Below are 19,708 nucleotides of genomic sequence, written 5' to 3' on the forward strand. Positions count from 1 at the left end.
TATATGGCAGCTACATCCAAATCTGCATCGATCTGAGCTAAATTGACGAAGGAGGTCGAAGGGCCTAACACAACTCACTGTCCCAAATTTCAGCAAGATCGGCAAAAAAATGTGGCTTTTATGGGCCTAAGACCATAAATAGAAGGATCGGTCTATATGGGGGGATATAGTCCAATATAGCCCATCTTCGAACTTAACCTGCTAATGGACAAAAGGATCTGTGTAAAGTTTCAGGATCTGTGTAAAGTTTCAGCTCAATATGTCTATTTTTAAAGACTGTAGCTTGATTTCAACAGACAGACGGACGGACATGGCGAGATGGTCTTAGATTTTTGCGCTGATCAAGAATGTATATACCTCAAAGGGTCGGAAATGGATATTTCCACTTGTTGCAAACGGAACGACAAAATGAATATATCCTCTTCCTTCGGTGGTGGATATAAAAATGGGGTATCCAAATGTCAGAAGGGACATCTAGAGGGACCGCCCCACCCTACAACCTACCAAATATATAATTAGACCAATCACGGCAATATGGGACTCAAATAAAAGGCAGTTTAAGTGGTTTTGGAAGATGGAGCATTTTTATACCCTATACAACTACTGTGGTGTGGGATATTATAACTTAGTGCATTTGTTTGTAACACCCAGAAGCAAGAGAGCTAGACCCATTGATAAGTATGGCGATCGACTCAGAATCATTTTCTGATTCGTCTGACTGTTTGTCTGTCCGTCCGTCCATCCATCTGTCTCTCCTTGTTAACTAGTGTACAAAGTGCAGATCGCAATTTTCGCCCAATCGTCTTCAAATTTGGTGCATCGATTGGTTTGGGGTGTCTTTTCTAGAGCTTGACATGTTATGACTATATTGGTCCGTTGTGTATTTAAAAAGTTTTGAAGACACAATATAGAGCGAAAGTAACTCTTTGATTTGAAACTCTCACAGATTAAGCTCGATTAGATGAACTACTCAAAAGTATACCAAACCGGATATCAAAACTAAATAACAGGCTAAGTGTGAATAAGGGTTACAAAGTATTTCATAAGAGGAACTTTAATAAAGTCCGGTTTATTACCACAATCTCATTATTTCACATTGTGGATTATACTACCTTATATTCATTAACGACTTTAAAATTCCAATACAACATTTCATAAGGATTTAAAACCTTGTCATATAAAGATGTAATTAATTCTTGTTAAAAGCATTGCGTCATTGTTCCGTATTCACAATGACTGATAATTGCATTTGTCAACCATAAATAAGAAATGTATCACAGTACATTAACAATACAATGCAGTAACATAAATTATGAGGCATAAAACCCCCATGGTTTTGATATTTCAATTTCTAATGGGTCCATAGTTTTTTAAATTTATGGTCATATCACTGTACTAATTCACTACTCATGTTAACATGAATATTTTCTTAATTCGATTAGCTTCCAATTTACCAGTTTGGATTTTTTTTTTTTTTTTGAAATGCAAATCGCAAATCAAGTCCACTTTATCATCTTCGCCCAAAAAAAAAAACACACAAATACAAATTCATTGAACATGAAGCAAAATTGAGCCCCATTCAAAAGTTGCGAAGTGCGTGAATGTGATTGCTATTTATGTGCAAATTACCATAACTTATGTCGTCGAGATTTTATTATCTGAATGACTCGAGACTTGGTGTGAAAACTTTCAACCATTTTAACATGAAGTGTGAACAAGTTGATGCACTTGAATACGAATGCCACTACTGTAGTGCAGCACACGTACGTGAATGCCAGTGATGCTCGTTGGCATGAGGTATTACAGATGCATATATGTTTGACTACAGATCAAGATTCCAAAATGGACAACATTTGTTTGCTCGATTACTGTAGCTGGATGCACTTATGCCAGATTAAGATGATGCTATTAAATGGGTACAAATGATTGCCATGGACCAAGTAGCCAGCTATTATCAAACCGGAATCGAGGAGTATAATGTGAGCAGTCACAGTGTTTCCTGTATTACTAAAGTATAGTAATATTACAATTATTAACAAACATGGTTAGCCATATATATTCAGAGAGAGACTGAAGTTCAAATGTAAGACTTTGGAAAGAGCGTGCTAAGTTCGGCCGGGCCGAATCTTATATACCCTCCACCATGGATCGCATTTGTCGAGTTCTTTGTGCGGTATCTCTTTTTGGGCAAAAAAAGATATAAGAAAAGATTTGCTCTGCTATTGGAGCGATATCAAGATATGGTCCGGTTTGGACCACAAATTAATTATAAGATAGAGACCTGTGTAAAATGTCAGCCAATTCGAATAAGAATTGTGCCCTTTGGGGGCTCAAGAAATAAAATAGAGAGATCGACTTATATGGGAGCTGTATCGGGCTATAGACCGATTCAGACCATAATAAACACGCATGTTGATGGTCATGAGAGGATCCGTTGTACAAAATTTCAGGCAAATCGGATAATAATTGCTACTTCTAGAGGCGCAAGAAATCAAGATCCCAGATCGGTTTATATGGCAGCTATATCGGGTTAAGACCCGATTTGAACCTTATTTGACCCAGTTGTTGAAAGTAAGGATAAAATATGTCATGCAAAATTTCAGCCAAAATAGATAGGAATTGCACCCTCTAAAAGCTCAAGAAGTCAAGTCCCCAGATCTGTTTATATGACAGCTATATCAGATTATGAACCGATTTGAACCATACTTGGCACAGTTGTTGAATATCATAACAAAACACGTCGTGCGAAACTTCATTTCAATCGGATACGAATTGCGCACTCTAGAGGCTCAAGAAGTCAAGACCCAAGATCAGTTTATATGGCAGCTATATCAGGTTATGGACCGATTTGAACCATACTTGGCACAGTTGTTGAAAATCATAACAAAACACCACGTGCAAAATTTCAGCCAAATCGGATAAGAATTACGTCCTCTGGTGGCTCAAGAAGTCAAGATCCCAGATCGGTTTATTTGGCAGCTGTATCAAAACATGGACCGATATAGCCCATTTACAATCCCAACCGACCTACACTAATAAGAAGTATTTGTGCAAAGTTTCAAGCGGAAAGCTTTACTCCTTCGAAAGTTAGCGCGCTTTCTACAGACAGTCAGGCGCACCCTCCCCCTACCCAAATTTTCTAATTTTCAGAAACGCCAGATCTCGAAGATGAATGTTGCGGTGATTGGGGGGGCGCACCCTCCCACTTACCCAAATTTTCTAATTTTCAGAAATGCCAGACCTGTGTGTTCCCTTAAAGTAACCTAAAAACAAAAATTGTTTGTCCAAATATCGGACGGGTTACCTAGGGGAGACCGCCCCACCCCCAAAACCTACTAAATATATACAGTGAGAAATCACCACAATATGGGACTCAAATGACTGGTATTTAAGAGTAGAAAACGTTTCGGATATACAATTGTCGGACCAAGTGTTAAGGGGACCACACATCCCCCAAAACACTCCTAAATCGGACATATTTACCGACAATGGCATTATGAGACTCAAATGAATAGTATTTGCGAGTAGATTACGAATTTAATATCCAAATGTGGTACAAAGTTTCTGGGGGTCCACCCCCATCCCTCAAAACAGCCCCCAAAACGGTCATGTTTGTCGACTATGGAAATATGGGGCTCAAATGAAAGGTAATTGGGAGTAGATTACGGATGTGACATCAACATTCGGGACCAACTGTCTAACCAACGACCCACCCGCAAATGGGAGGTATTTGCTCACCATCACAATTTGGGTCTTAAAGAGAGTGGAGCACGATATTGATAATTTTAAGGGCCCATACCCAAAACTGGACATATTTGCTGACTTTTGTAATAAGGGTTTTAAATAAAAGGTATTTGAAATTAGCAAACGTATTTGATATCCAATTTTGAGGCCAATTGCATTATGGGGTTCAAATGAATGATATTTTAGAGTAGACCAAGTTGCTAATGTATTTTCAGGGCTAAGTGTTTGGATGACTACCTCATTCCACAAAACACCCTTAAACCGGACATATTGACCGATCATGTCAATGTGGGGCTCAAATGAAAGGTATTGGGGAATAAAGCTCGAATAACCACTTTTCGGGACCAATTTCCTGGGTGTCCACCCTTTTCCCAAAACACCCCACAAACAGCAATTATTTACTGACCATCGCAAAATGAGGCCAAATAAAGGTATTTGGGAGTATAATACGAATTTACCGATCATGGTAATATGTGGCTCAAATGAAAAGTATTTGAGATTTGAAAACTAATTTAATAAACAATTATGGGGCCAAGTGTTTGGAGGACGCCTCATCCCACAAACTCCCCTTAGACCAATGGCAATATGGGGTTTAAAAAAATGGTTTTTGAAGGTAGAGCAAGATGCTGATCCTGCAATGGAATCTCAACAGGTAGAGTACGCTGCTAATATTTTTTCAGGGTTAAGTGTCTGGGATACCACCTCACCTCAGAAAAAATACCTAAATTGGACATACATAAATATCGATCTTGGGGCTCAAATGAAAGGTATTTGGGAGTAGGGCACAAAATTCATATCCACTTACGGGACCACTTTTCTGGGGGTCCACACCACTCCTCTAACCCACGAACTGCCACCCCGTGGCACTTCCTACTCTCAAAATCCATATGAGAATATCGGGCTCCAATAAAGTCTTTTAAGCTAAAATAAGTCTTTAACATCCAAACTTAAATGACCATAAAGCCTTCGAGCGAATTCATAGACGAACAAAGTTCATACGGAATTCAGATAAAGGCATTTATATTGTTATACTGTTTCTTCTCACACTATATACACATACTATTTTCGTAGCATGGTATTTCACTAAAAGTTCTTTAATTGTCAAAAATAAATATTCAAAGGACAATTTTGTTCCATATAAAGTAGAAGAAGGCGCAGCGGAGCGGGCCCTGTCCAGCTGGTAACCTATATAAAATAGTTTTCAATACCCGGAGGCGATCTTCGAAAGGCAACTGAACGCAAAATACAACACTCACACGGATGTCAAGAAGTTCACAGCTGTTTATCACTATGAAAGAGAGCCATAGGCTCGCAAAATTTCCAAAATTTCAACGACAGTCCAACTTTGATTTGCCCTTCGGTGCTACGCATATTTTGTCTTGGCATTAGTAAGGATTAAGACGACATTTTACAAACAAAATTTTCCATTTGCACTTCTTATGTCATAACTTCCTAACCAAAATTATATGCCTGTTTTTAACTGATACGGAAGACAATTTTCTGTAATTTTTCATTTGCATATGGTAATATATTTATATGTTATGAGCAAATGCTATGTTGTTGGATTTTTCACAAAACTACTGCCTTTAACTAGTATTTACATAACTTTCATTTGGAGACTTCACGACAATTACAATACTTTTTCTTATATTGGATTTTCCATATTTTTTCGATATTGAATTTAAGTCCAGTTTAGACCAATGGGTTTTTGTTTTTGTCTCTTTTTCGAATAGAAACAACAAAAACCCTTTAAAAAGTCAAAGCAAAATGTGGTGTGCAGAAAGCCTTCGGCAAGCTACTATGATCGCGATTTCAGCCTTACTTGGGGTCTCATCAGACTATTTTCCCACTAAAGAGATTACATGCTTCCATCTATTAACTTATTAGTGAGCAAAATAAGTACAAATGTGATATGAAATTTTATTAACAAATAAACTTTTCAAGTAACAAGAAACTACATGAAACACTAACGTCCTTATTCACAAAACTTTATGAAGCCTTAAAATAGGTTTATCTGACAGATATGTGAAGAAAATATGTTAAATAAACCTATTTCAAATCAACGTTAAGTTTTATGAATAAAGATGATTTGGTTACTCCATGATAATTCCGTAATATATTTCAAAGGATAATATATTAAATTTGAAAAATGTTCCTCTCGATGATAGGCGTAACACTGTGCATGGCAAATTCAAGTTGAATCCAAGTCCATTTTTCGAAAAAGGAAACAAGTTTATCAAATAATGATATCGCTACAGACAAGCTATGTGGTCTTAGTGCCATAGAAAGAGAGTGACCAAATAATTTGTTGTTGTTTTTTGTAATACGCATGGGATACCGGTTGTCAAGCAGCACATGGCACTACATAGTGAATCGGGGTTTGACATCCTTATCAACATGTCAGCAATTTCGTTTTTTTTTTAATTTTCAAACGAGTTTTTTAAATTTTGTACAACTTTTCTCCTAGCTTCAAAACGTTTTTTTTGTTTGGACATGAGTTGTGTCACTACAACTCTTGTACAATGTCCATATATCCCAAGATAAGCGTTAGGCCATTGCATACGGAAATCGAATTACCCGAATAGCATAGCATAGTTGGTGAAGATGAAAGACCATGTTGATATTGTTTAACAAGTTCGAAACAGGAGTTGACTTGTTAGTGGTTGACATCAAATTGTTCGGGCCATTTATTTATGGTTTAATGGTATCGTTAAATCTTGTGTCCAATTATAATAATATCAAAACTGATTGACATTTGGCAATTGGGAAATTTGAGCCCCCATTAAGCCGTTTAAGATAGTTTAACATAGCCGTTTTCTTTTATTTTTGTTGGTATATAAAAATTATAAATCCATGAGGAAAAGCTTATTTTTTGTCCAAAAACATTTTGAACAAATTATAGTGTGGTCATGAATTTTTCACAGTGGTTTATCACGCCACATTAACCGATTGGATTTGGCTGCCTACTTGGCGGGTGGTAAAATTCACAAAGTGTCCATATCATTTTTTTGTTTTCTTGTGGCATGCTCGTAAACCATCACCTCAACCCATCGCAGGTGAGATGGAGATAAACCAGATTTTCCTTAGGTGTTGAAAACTTTGTCCATAAAATTGCAAGATTTGCTCAAGAGTGGTCTGCCATTACTTATGTTGGCTAAAATATAATAACAATTATTATTATAAGCAACGTCTAATCGATCGCCAAAGATCCAGTTTTTTGTGATTTTTTTTCTCAAAGCATTTCTTCATATTTAATACCTTGCAGACAGCCTTCCGGTTTTTATTTTTTTATTGGTATACCGTCTTAGGAAATGCCAGACACTAAGACGCCTTATGCTATATGGTTTAATAAGGAATAAGTTGGATAGTCAACATTAAAAGACCAACAGTCGCATAATAATTATCAAATTAACTAAAACATCATATTTAAGAGCTTTTTATAGATTTGTAAAACTGTTAGAGCATAGAAACCAATAAAGAAAGGGAACCTACCAAGATTCTGCTAAAAATTTATGCAAAATAAATTTTGTTGAAAGGCATAATTTTATGCTACTTACCAAACATCTGCCAAACCATCAAAAATTAAAGCTTCTAGTAACCGAAAAAGGACGATCGAGAGACTAGTTTATATGGGAGCTATATCAGTTAATAAACAGATTTGGACCGTACTTCCTACAGTTGTTGGTTATAACAGAACACCTCATGCAAAATTTCAGCAAAATCGGACAAAAATTACGACTTGTAAGGACTCAAGAAGTCAAATCGAATGTTTGGTGCGGTTTGTGGTCCGGCGAGGTCATTGGACATTACTTTTTCGAAAATGAGGTTGGATCAATAGTCAGGTACGATGGATGGATTGCGCTATCGATAGATGTTTTGATGTTTACAAATCCATGACCGACGCAAGGGAGGGGGAGGTTCATTCCGGACTTATCAAGTATATTGGCCCTTTCATTTCCCTCTATATTCTTGTGCCCCGACACCCAGCATAAGGTATGGTATTCTTGTAGACGCATCAGTAACTCTCGCCCAGGACCTTGGATCTCACGCACGTTTTATTTAAAGCCTTCAACGTTGCCTGACTGTCGCTGGAAATGATATGATATCGATCGGTCGATATCAATAGACAACATAAGCTCCGCTGCTGCAGCCATCGCATACATCTATGCCTGAAAAATTCTGCAATCATCTCTTATCCAGAAGTAGACGTTATTATCGAGTTCACTGCAATAAATACCACATCCTGTTCCATATTCCATCTTCGATCCATCTTTAAAACAATAATGTCTGAAAATCCTACCCGCTCTCTGCCACTCCGCCAGGTTAGTTGATATTACTTGCCGTCCCTTATCCACCACGTCTAATCCTATCTGGAAGTCCGTCTGGGAGATCGCCGTGGTGCTACCCAATATACGTGCATGTCTCGCCGGTGACCCACGAATCAATCCAAGCTGCGACAATCTGAGAAGAGTTTTCTCCGCTGTCTCCGTAGGCTGAATCCTCATCATTACCTCTAATGATCCAGTCGCAGTGGTTCCCATAGTCCCAATAACAAATCTCAAAGCGACCCTATTCACCCTGTAAAAGTTACGGATGTGGGAAGTAGAATCCGTCACCGGCCACCAAACGTGACAGCCATACGACAAGACTGGCCGCACCACCGCCGCGAACAATCAATGCATAAGCCTGGTTACCCCTCCCTGAGGTGATCCCCTTGTGACATTCACCCTCACCATTTCAACACCAATACTGGCCGCTGCCTGTCTGCCCCATAGAATATTCATTATCAAAGCAATCACACCATTACTCACACTCGCACCCATAAGTGCCGCATCAATGGCAGAGGAGCTCACGTTGTTAAAAGACCCCTCGAAAACGTCGCCATGTAATCGATATGTCTCTCAAAAAAAAAAAAAAAACTCCTCTCCAGCGTCTTGACAAGAAAAGAAGAGAGACCAATCAGCCTAAAATCCTTCGCTGAACTGTGTTGCAGTTTTCCCGCCTTCCGTAGAATATCTAACTTAACTCTCCTCCAAGATCTGGGAACATAGACAAACCTTATACATGCAGTATCGAACAAGGTCCCTTATCACCGTAGGAGGAGGAGTCTATCATCATTTAAAGTCACCGAGAGCATTAATTATCGTCGAAATATTGACGTTGTTGATTTTTTCCCTCGCATTTCATTTTATAAGTCCACTTTTAGGCTTAGCGAAGCAAGCCTGTCCACATAATAATCTTATAAATTTTCTCCATGCGCTAGTTTTTAATGTATTCTGCCATTTAAGCCACTGAAGACAACTTTTGAATAAATGTTGTATTTTGTTTAACACCTAATAAAAATTTAATTTAACACAAACTAGTTTGCCATATCATGATATGCTATTACTAGTAAATCAAAACACATGTTAGCTACGCCATGATAATCCCCTGGGATAAAACGATTCGCCAATTACAAATTGTAGTAGACGTTTTGGGCAAAATAATCTCTCGACTTATACTCGTATTTATAATACATTAAATATCCAGACTCCAGAAACAGATGCATTGAGTTATCTTAATTGACTCGACTCAATGGTTGTTTATATTTTCAAATGGCTTATGCCAATCATTTTAATGTTTTTATAATTACCCACAATATTTGATGATGCTGTTGAATCCATAAATCCATGCATATTGAAGCTGTGATAAAGCGATTCCTGTTTTGAACATATCAAACTCTATAAATGTGCTTTTAATTTGTTTTTAATAACTCATTCAGCGCATGCTTCTTTTGCTTGTCAATTGGATTCATTTATCGGTGGTCCACAGCTATAGAAAAATTATATTAATATTCAATTAAAATATGCAAACCAAGAATATACCCATTGACGTCGACAAAACAATAGAGCTGTTTCTGTATGTGCTCAAATAGTAAAATGAGCAAATAAAAGCGTGCTAAGTTCAGCCGGGCCGAATCTTATACATCCTCCACCATGGATTGCATTTGTCGAGTTCTTTTCCCGGCATCTCTTCTTAGCCAAAAAAAAAAAAAGGATAAAAGAAATGATTTGCTCTACTATTAGAGCGATATCAAGATATGGTCCGGTTCGGATCACAATTAAATTATATGTTGGAGACCTATGTAAAATGTCAGCCAATTCGAATAAGGATTGCGCCCTTCGGTGCCTCAAGAAGTAAAATTGAGAGATCGATTTATATGGGAGCTGTTTGAGGCTATGGACCGATTCAGACCATAATAAACACGTATGTTGATGGTCATGAGAGAAACCGTTGTACAAAATTTCAGCCAAATTGGATGAGAATTGCGCCCCCTAGAGGCCCAAGAAGTCAAGATCTCAGATCGGGTTATATGGCAGCTATATCAGGTTTTATACCGATTTACGCCATACTCAGCACAGTAATTGGAAGTCGTAACAAAACACCTCATGCAAAATTTCAGTCAAATCGGACGGGAATTGCGCGCTCTATTGGCTCAAGAAGTCAAGATCCAAGATCAGTTTATATGACAGCTATTCCAGATTATAAACTGATTTGAATCATACTAAGAAAATTGTTCAAAGTGACACCAAAACACTACTTGCAAAATTTCAGTTAAATCGGACAAGAAATGCGCCTTCTAGAGGCTCAAGAGGTCAATACCCATAATCGGTTTATATGGCAGCTATATCAAAACGTGGACCGATTTAAACCATACCTTGCGCAGTTGTTGGAAGTGATACCAAAACACCACGTCAAAATTTTAGACGAATCGGATGAGAATTGTGCCCTCTAGAGGCCCAAGAAGTCAAGACCAAAAATAGGTTTATATGGCAGCTATATCGAAACATGGAACGATTTGGCCCATTCATAATCCCAACCGACCTACACTAATAAAAAGTAGTTGTGCAAAATTTCAAACGGCTAGCTTTACTCCTTCGAAAGTTAGCGTGCTTTCGACAGACAGAAGGACGGACGGACGGACAGACAGACGGATGGACATGGCTAGATCGACTTAAAACGACATGACGATAAAGAATATATATACTTTATATGGTCTCAGACGCATATTTTGAGGTGTTACATATTATGGTGGAGGGTACAAAAAGGCAGCCGAGCCGGGCATCGGGCATATATGTAAACCACCTTTCGTCGAAATCCGGTGAAAAATGCATACCTTATGCCTCATAACAGCTTTATTGAAATATGTTCCGATTGGACCAAACACTTTTAAGTACAAGTCATTGTTCAATTGTGTATAACAAAATATTGGTCTTTTAAGTAGCTATATCTAAAAATAAACCGATCTGAACCATATACGACACGGATGTCGGTCTATATAGCAGCTATATTCAGATCTGGCCAAATTGAAGAAGAAAGTTGAAGTGCCCAATAGAACTCACTGTCCCAAATTTCGGCGACATCGGACAATAAATGCGCCTTTTATGGGCCCAAGACCTTAAATCGAGAGATCGGTCTATATGGCAGCAATATTCAGATCTGGACCGATTTGGGTCAAATCGAGCAAGGATCCTAACACAACTCACTGTCCCAAATTTCGGCGACATCGGATAATAAATGCGCCTTTTATTGGCTCAAACCTTAAATCGAGAGATCGGTCTATATGGCAGCTATATTTATATCTAGACCGATCTAGGCCAAATTGAAGAAGGAAGCGAAGGGCTTAACACAACTCACTGTCCCAAATTTCGGCAAAATCAGACAATAAATGCGCCTTTTATGGGCGCATGACTTTAAATCGAGAGATCGGTCTATATGGCAGCTACATCCAAATCTGAACCGATCTGAGCCAAATTGAGGAAAGAAGTCGAAGGGCCTAACACAACTTACTGTCCCAAATTTCAGCAAAATCGGATAATAAATGTGGCTTTAATGGGCCTAAGACCCTAAATCGGCGGATCGGTCTATATGGGAGCTATATCAAGATTTAGTCCGATGTAGCCCATCTTCGAACTTAACCTGCTTATGATCAAAAAAATAATCTATGCAAAATTTCAGCTCAATATCTCAATTTTTAAATACTGTAGCGTGATTCAACAGACAGATGGACGGACATGGCTAGATAGTTTTAGATTTTTACGCTGATCAAGAATATATATATTTTAAAGGGCCGAAAATGGATATTTTGATGTGTTGCAAACGGAATGACAAAATGAATATACCCCCATCCTTTGGTGGTGGGTATAAAAAGTGATTTATGTGGGAGATATCTCCCAATATGATATTCTATGATTTCGTTATAGTTAATTTGGAGTGGATAGGGGGTAATTGATACGCAGATCTCATTTGTTGTTTGTGGTCTAATAGTCACAAATTTTTGGACACATCATCATGTGGGCCCAAGGAGGAACTCTTTTAAGTTTTTGGTGCAAACAGATTCAGATTTAGTTTTTCAAGAGGTTAGCATGTCCGCCTATCACGCTTAACGTCTGGGTTTGAATCCTGGCGAGACCATCAGAATAAAATTTCAGCGGTGGCTTTCCCCTCCTAATGCTGGCAACATTTGTGAGGTAATATGCCATGTAAAAACTTCTCTCCAAAGAGGTGTCGAACTGCGGCACGTTGTTTGGACTCGGCTATAAAAAGGAGGCCCCTTATCCTTGAGCTTAAACTTGAATCGGACTGCACTCATTGATATGTGAGAAGTTTGCCCCTGTTCCTTAGTGGAATGTTTATGGGAAAAATTTGCAATATTTGCATAAAATTTGGTACGGACCTTTCCATTATCCGCTAGTTGTATCGGTGTGCTTTGCTTCATCTTAAAATTACTTGTCAAATAGACAAGTCTTTCAGTTTAATGGGTTCTGCACTGAAGCAAATATTTTTCTCACTTCTGCAAATTTGTTACGATTTATATCGAACACAACAATGGGTATAAAAAATTTTCACGGTGGGATGAGGGTATAATAATTTCGCCATTTCGTTTGTTACACATCAATATATTGATCTGAGGCCCACACTCGTTCATCTGTCCGTCTGTCGAAAGCTCGCTAACTTTAAAAGCAGTGATGCTAGGCACTGAAATTTGTACAAATACTGCTATTAGTGTAGGTTGATGCGGTTTGTAAATGGCCAAATCGGTCGTTGTTTTTAAATAACTGCCATAAAATCCAATCTCCCGATTTGTCTTCTTGGCTATCTCTTTATAGGCAAACAAAGGATAATAGATAAGAATTGCTATGCTATTGGAGCTATCTCACGTTATGGACCTATTCGGACCATATTGGTTTGGAGACCATAGTAGAAGAAGAGCCTTATAGTGGCCGCAGATCGGTTTATATGGGAGCTACGGGTGTATCAAGTTCGGTACCGATTCAGACCATATTTGGTCAGTATGTTGGAAGCTATAACAAAACAAAACGAAATTTCAGCCACTTGGGACAAGAATTGCGCCCCACAGAGGCTCAAGAAGTCAAGATCGGAGATCGGTTTCTAAAGCAACTACATCAGGTTATGAACCGATTTGAACCATACTTAGCACAATTTTTGGCGGTTATAACAGATCACATCATTTAACATTTCAGCCAATTCGAATGAGAATTGTCTCCTTTAGAGGCTCAAGAAGTCAAGATCCAAGATCGGTTTATATGATAGCTATACCAGGTTATGGACCAATTACAACCATACTGAGAACAGTTGTTGGAAATCATAACAAAACACGTCGTGCAAAATTTCAGCCACTACGGACAAGAATTACGCCCTACAAAGACTCAAGAAGTCAAGATCGAAGATCGGTTTATAACGCAACTATGTCAGGTTTTAGACTAATTTGAACCATATTTGTTTGAAATTACGACAAAACACGTCATTCAAAATTTCAGCCAATTCGAATGAGAATTGCGCGCTATAGTGGCTCAAGAGGCTTAAGAAGTCAAGATCGAAGATCGGTTTCTAACGCAGCTATATCAAGTTATGAACCTATTTGAACCATACTTAGCACAATTCTTGGCCGTTATAACAGATCACTTCATTTTACATTTCAGCCAATTCGAAAGAGAATTGTGTCCTTTAGAGGCTCAAGAAGTCAAGATCCAAGATCGGTTTATATGACAGCTATATTAAAACATGGACCGATGTGGCTCATTTACAATCCCAATCGACTTACACTAATAGGAAGTATTTGTGCAAAATTTCACGACCCTATCTTTATTCCTTCGAAATTTATTGTGATTTCTGAAACGAAGACATTGAACTCGAAGAGCTAGCCGCTCGAAATTTAGCAGAGATACTTCTTAATTTTTTGTCCTAACTTCCAAACATGCTTGGTAAGTTTTGTCGAAATCGCTTTATAACCTCATATTGCTTCCATTTAAACCGATCTCCCGATTATCCTTTTACGGCCTTTAGAAGCTATAATTTTTGGCTGGTTTGACTAGTATTTGATACGTAAAGTACAACTATACCCTTCAACATAGTTCATTTTGCGTAAATCCTTAGCAGAATCCATGATGGTGGGTTCGCAAAATTCGGCCCGGTGAAATTTTGAATGTTTTAACTTTTTTATCAGAATCGTGTTTATGTTTGACTATATTTGCATTAATCTTAAAAATTTGGTGTTTTTGAAAATTTAGTTAGGGAAAAGCTGTAGACAACAACCTTCAAAGTGGAAGTGGAAGTTTTAGAAACATTGTTACAGGCTGAGTTGAAGGGTTTAGCGGATATGATATGTTTATTTAATTGCTAAAATTTTCTGAGTGCAGGGTATAATAAAGTCACTTTCATATGAATTTTACTTTACCTTAGGTGTTTTTTTGTTGTTTAGTGTTACTAATTTGGAAACGTGATTAGCATTTTGTGGTCTAAAGCATTTTGCCTTAAACATCACAGTTGTTTTTAATTCGTGCATCAACACACGCCTGATATATAAATGTACCTCTTCAATTTCATTTGCGGATTTGCGATACACACAATAACTAAGTCGTAAGGGGCCTCCTAAAATGTGCAAATTTAAATTTAGTCCTTGAAATTAAACAAAAAAACTTGGTGAATGTCATTTAAAGTTGATTGCTAATTTAATTTACACAGCTGTTTTTAATTTCGTTCAAGCCTAAAAGTATGCTTTGCTGTTTGCATGGTATTTCCTTTGTGTAAAGGTGTCCATAATGTCCACCATTATCAAATGAACTCCTCGTACTTACAAGTGGGCAATATTTAGAGAATGATGAAATTATCTGTAATAAACAACGGAGCCTGCCATAGCGCAGAGGTTACCATGTCCCCCTATGATGCTATAACATTAGGAAAAATATCAGCGGTGGTTATTATCCCGTCCCTACGGTGGCAACATTTCGGGGGTACTATGCCATGCATAGAAACCATGGAAAAACTTTTCCCAAAGAGGTGTCGCACTGTTCGATTTGTCTTAAATTTTGCATATTGTGTTCTGTTACGACTTCCAACAACGGCACCAAGTATAGTCCAAATCGGTCCATAACCTGGAGTTCTGCTGTTCAACATTTTTCTTAATTAATCTAGTCATTCCGTTTGTAACACCTCGAAATATTGATATAGGACACCAAAAGGTATATATACTCTTGATCGTCTCCACATTCTGAGTCCGTCATGTCCGTCCGTTCGTCTGTCGAAATCACAATAACGGCCTAACGCGCAAAGCTAGCCGCTTGAAATATTGCACGAATAATTAATATCGATGTAGGTCGTTAGGGATGGCAAATAGTCCATATCAGCTCAGATTTGGATAAGCTCCCATATACCGATCTCCCGATTTGACTTCTTGAGCCCCTGCAAGCCGCAATTTTTGTCTGAAATTAAATTTTTGCTAAAATTTGGCATATAGTGTTCTGTTATGACTATCAACAGCTGTGCTAAGTACAGTTCAAATCGGTCAAGAACCTGATATAGCTCCCATATAAACCGATTTCCCGATTTGACTTTTTGAGCCCTGGAAGCCGCAATTCTTGTCCGATTTGGGTGAAATTTTGCATATAGTGTTCTGTTATGATTACCAACAACTGTGTCAAGTACTGTCCAAATCAGTCAAGAACATGATATTGCTTCCATATGAACCGATCTCCCGATTTGATTTCTTGAGCCCTTACAAGCCGCGATTTTCATCCAATTTAGCTGGAATTTTGCATATAGTGTTCTGTTATGACTCTCAACAACTGTGCCAAGTACGAGAAAAGAAGCAGATTCCATGGTGGTAGGTTCCCAAGGTCCCAAGCAGCAAAATTAATGACTAATATTCAGCAGACAATGTTTGCTATTTTTAGCAATCTTTTAATACCCTCCACTATAGGATGCGGGGTATACTAATTTCGTCATTCTGTGTGTAACTACTCGAAATATTCGTCTGAGACCCCATATATTGGGTTGCCCAAAAAGTAATTGCGGATTTTTTAAAAGAAAGTAAATGCATTTTTATTAAAACCTAGAATGAACTTTAATCAAATATACTTTTTTTACACTTTTTTTGACAACGCCGACTATATGAAAAATGCGCAATTACTTTTTGGGCAACCCAATATATTCTTGATCGTCGTGATATTTTATGTCGATCTAGCCATGTCCGTCCGTCCGTCTGTCGAAAGCACGCTAACTTTCGAAGGAGTAAAGCTAGCCGCTTGAAAATTTGCAGAAATACTTCTTATTTGTATAGGTCAGTTGGGATTGTAAATGGGCCATATCGGTACATGTTTTGATATAGCTTGCATATAAACCGATCTTGGGTCTTGACTTCTTGAGCCTCTAGAGGGCGCAATTTTTATACAATTGGAATAAAATTTTGCTCGACGTGATTTGCTGTGACTTCCAACAACTGTGCTAAGTAAGGTTCAAATCGGCCCATAACCTGACATAGCTGTCATATAAACCGATATTGGGACTTGACTTCTTGCGCTTCTAGAGGGCACAATTCCTATCCGATTTGGCTGAAATTTTGCATGACCTATTTTATTATGACTTCCAACAACTGTGCCAAATAAGGTTCAAATCGGTTCATAACCTGATATAGCTGCCATATAAACCTATATGGGGTCTTGACTTCTTAAGCCTCTAGAGGTCGCAATTATTATCCGATTTGCCTGAAATTTTGTACGACGCATCCTCTCAGGACCATCAACACACGTGTTTATTATGGTCTGAATCAGTCTATAGCCTGATACAGCTCTCATATAAATCGATCTCTCTATTTTACTTCTTGAGCCCCCAAAGTGCGCAATTCTTATTCGAATAGGCTGACATTTGACACAGGTCTCCAACATATAATTTAATTGTGGTCCGAACCGGACCATATCTTGATATCGCTCTAATAGCAGATCAAATCTTTTCTTTTATCCTTTTTTTGCCTAACAAGAGATGCCTGGAAAAGAACTCGACAAATGCGCTCTATGTTGGAGAATCGGCCTGGTCGAACTTAGCACGCTTTTACTTGTTTCTATTAGTGTAGTGTTCTGTTACGACTTCCAATAACTGTGCAATGTACGATTGCAATCGTTCTATAGCCTGCTTTAACTTCCATATAAACCGATCTCTCGATTTCACGTCTGGATACCCTGGAAACTATAATTTTTGTCCAATTTGGCTAAAATTTTGTACGTGATGTTCTGTTCCTTCTTCCAACAACTGTGCCAACTATGGTCCAAATGGGTCTTTTACCTTATGTAGCTCCCATATAAATCGATCTCTCGATTATCCTCTTTCGGTTCCTAGAAGCTTTAACTTTTGTCTGGTTTGACAAAAATTTGGTACTTAGAGCAAAATACTACCTTTCAACTATTTTTATTTTGTGTCAATTTTACGCAAAATCCATGGTGGTGGGTTTCAAAGATTCGACCCGGCCGAACTTTGCACGTTTTTACTTGTTTTTCGCCATATTAGCCATCATGGTGAAGGGTACATAAGATTCGTCTCAGTTGAGCTTAACGACCTTTCATTTATTTAAAGTGGTGTAATACACAAAAATTTGGATAATTTATTACCAAAGGCCCCTTTATCATCGTCACTGGCATCATTTTATGCTATGATAGTCACTACAATTGTTGTTGCCATCGGAATTATGTTTGACAAATGGTTGCAATTGAATAAATCACAGTGTTCATTTTAAAATTTACCATACCGCACGGGGTATGCTGAGTTAGAAAAAGCACAACCAACAGGCAAATTTGCGAAATAAATTTTAATACGCCGTTTTCGGTTTCATGTTACCATTTCAAATTTTTAGCAGTTATTTATTAGTTGCCCCATTAAAGTTTGATGAATTTTGCTGTAACATTTTTGCATTTTTGTGCTTCTGTCATTTCAGGTATACCGGCCACATTGACTTACATCAATATGGAACACAGTGTTACCGGTTCTCCCGCTTTAATACCCTATCCTGACTGGCGTTCGAATACGGCTGGTGATTGTGCCAATGGCATAACTACTGCATATCGCATTAAGGTTGATGAATGCGGTCGTCTGTGGGTTTTGGACACTGGCACCATAGGCATTGGCAATACCACCACCAATCCTTGCCCCTATGCGGTGAATGTATTCGATTTGGCCACCCACACACGCATACGCCGCTACGAGTTGAACCCAGAGGATACGAATGCCAATACATTTATTGCCAATATTGCCGTGGACATTGGTAAGAGCTGTGACGATGCCTTTGCTTACTTTTCGGATGAATTGGGCTATGGTTTGATCTCCTATTCATGGGAACAGAACAAGTCATGGCGTTTCTCGGGTCATTCCTACTTCTTCCCTGATCCCTTGAGGGGCGATTACAACATTGCCGGCTTGAACTTCCAGTGGGGTGAAGAGGGTATTTTCGGCATGGCCCTGTCCCCCCTACGTTCAGATGGCTTCCGCACCATGTACTTCAGTCCCTTGGCCAGTCACCGTCAGTTTGCGGTGTCCACTCGTATTCTGCGTGATGAGAGTCGTGTGGAGGATAGCTACCATGATTTCATTGCCTTGGATGAACGTGGTCCCAATTCGCATACCACCGCTCGCGTTATGAGTGATGATGGTGTGGAGCTGTTCGATTTGATTGATCAAAATGCTGTGGGTTGCTGGCACTCATCCATGCCTTACTCTCCCCAATTCCATGGCATTGTGGATCGCGATGATGTAGGACTGGTCTTCCCCGCCGATGTGAAAATAGATGAAAACAAAAATGTCTGGGTTCTGTCGGATCGTATGCCTGTATTTTTGCTCTCCGAATTGGACTATAACGACATCAACTTCCGCATTTACACCGCACCATTGAGCACCCTCATTGAGGGCACAGTATGCGATCAACGCACCAGTAGTGTTTATGGACCGCCCAACTCGGTGGCAGCTGTCAAACCTCAATTCCCTCTTTACACCAAACAATATTTGCCTCCTGCCCCAGCCAAACCCACAATCATTCAACACCATGTGCCCATCTCCTCAGCTCGTCCAACCTATTTGCCTCCCTACAGCGGTTCGCAGAGATTAAACGTTCCTAGTGCCTTTGTTTATAATCAGCATAACGGCTTAAGCTATGAAGCTTCCAATGGACCACACCTCTTCCCAGCGATAGCCCATATCCAACAGATTCAGCACACTGCCCAACCCGAAGGTTTGGGTAGTTATGCCACTTCACGTAATACTCCTTGGTGGAAGCGTCAATAAAGTCTGTCCGGACCAACAAGAGTGATACTTAGTCTAAATATTTTGCCACTATGTATAAAGAAATCTCCTCTCATCATTGTTTGCAAACCCATGTTGTCAATTATTGTAGTATGTGAATTATTTTTTTTTATGTATGTATTTTAGTGCTAAATTTTTTACATTGTATAGACATTCCTTCATATTCCTGCACATAATCATATTTGGCATATTTTTTCTTTTGTTTTTTAATTTGAAATTAGTGAACATCATTTTTTATAAGTTAAGAAAAAAAAATTATGAATAAATAAATGAAATAAAAACGATGTGTGTTTTAGTTTAAATTTGTATTTATTATATAACAAGTAAGAGCATGCTGAGCTCG

At 38.5% G+C, this 19,708-nt stretch overlaps 1 protein-coding gene across 1 annotated transcript in view; it reads left to right on the forward strand.

Moving 5' to 3' along the window:
* Nucleotides 1-19,449, forward strand: part of LOC106083862 (protein yellow) — a 55,961-nt gene extending 36,512 nt beyond the window's left edge. The window contains exon 2 of the mRNA XM_013247139.2: nt 18,008-19,449. Within this exon, the coding sequence (XP_013102593.1) occupies nt 18,008-19,347 (1,340 nt within the window). The 3' untranslated portion in view covers nt 19,348-19,449. The remainder of the gene's footprint in view (nt 1-18,007) is intronic.
* The last annotated feature ends 259 nt before the right edge of the window (nt 19,450-19,708 follow it).

This window comes from Stomoxys calcitrans, chromosome 4, assembly GCF_963082655.1.
Source record: "Stomoxys calcitrans chromosome 4, idStoCalc2.1, whole genome shotgun sequence".
Taxonomy (NCBI): Eukaryota; Metazoa; Arthropoda; class Insecta; order Diptera; family Muscidae; genus Stomoxys; species Stomoxys calcitrans.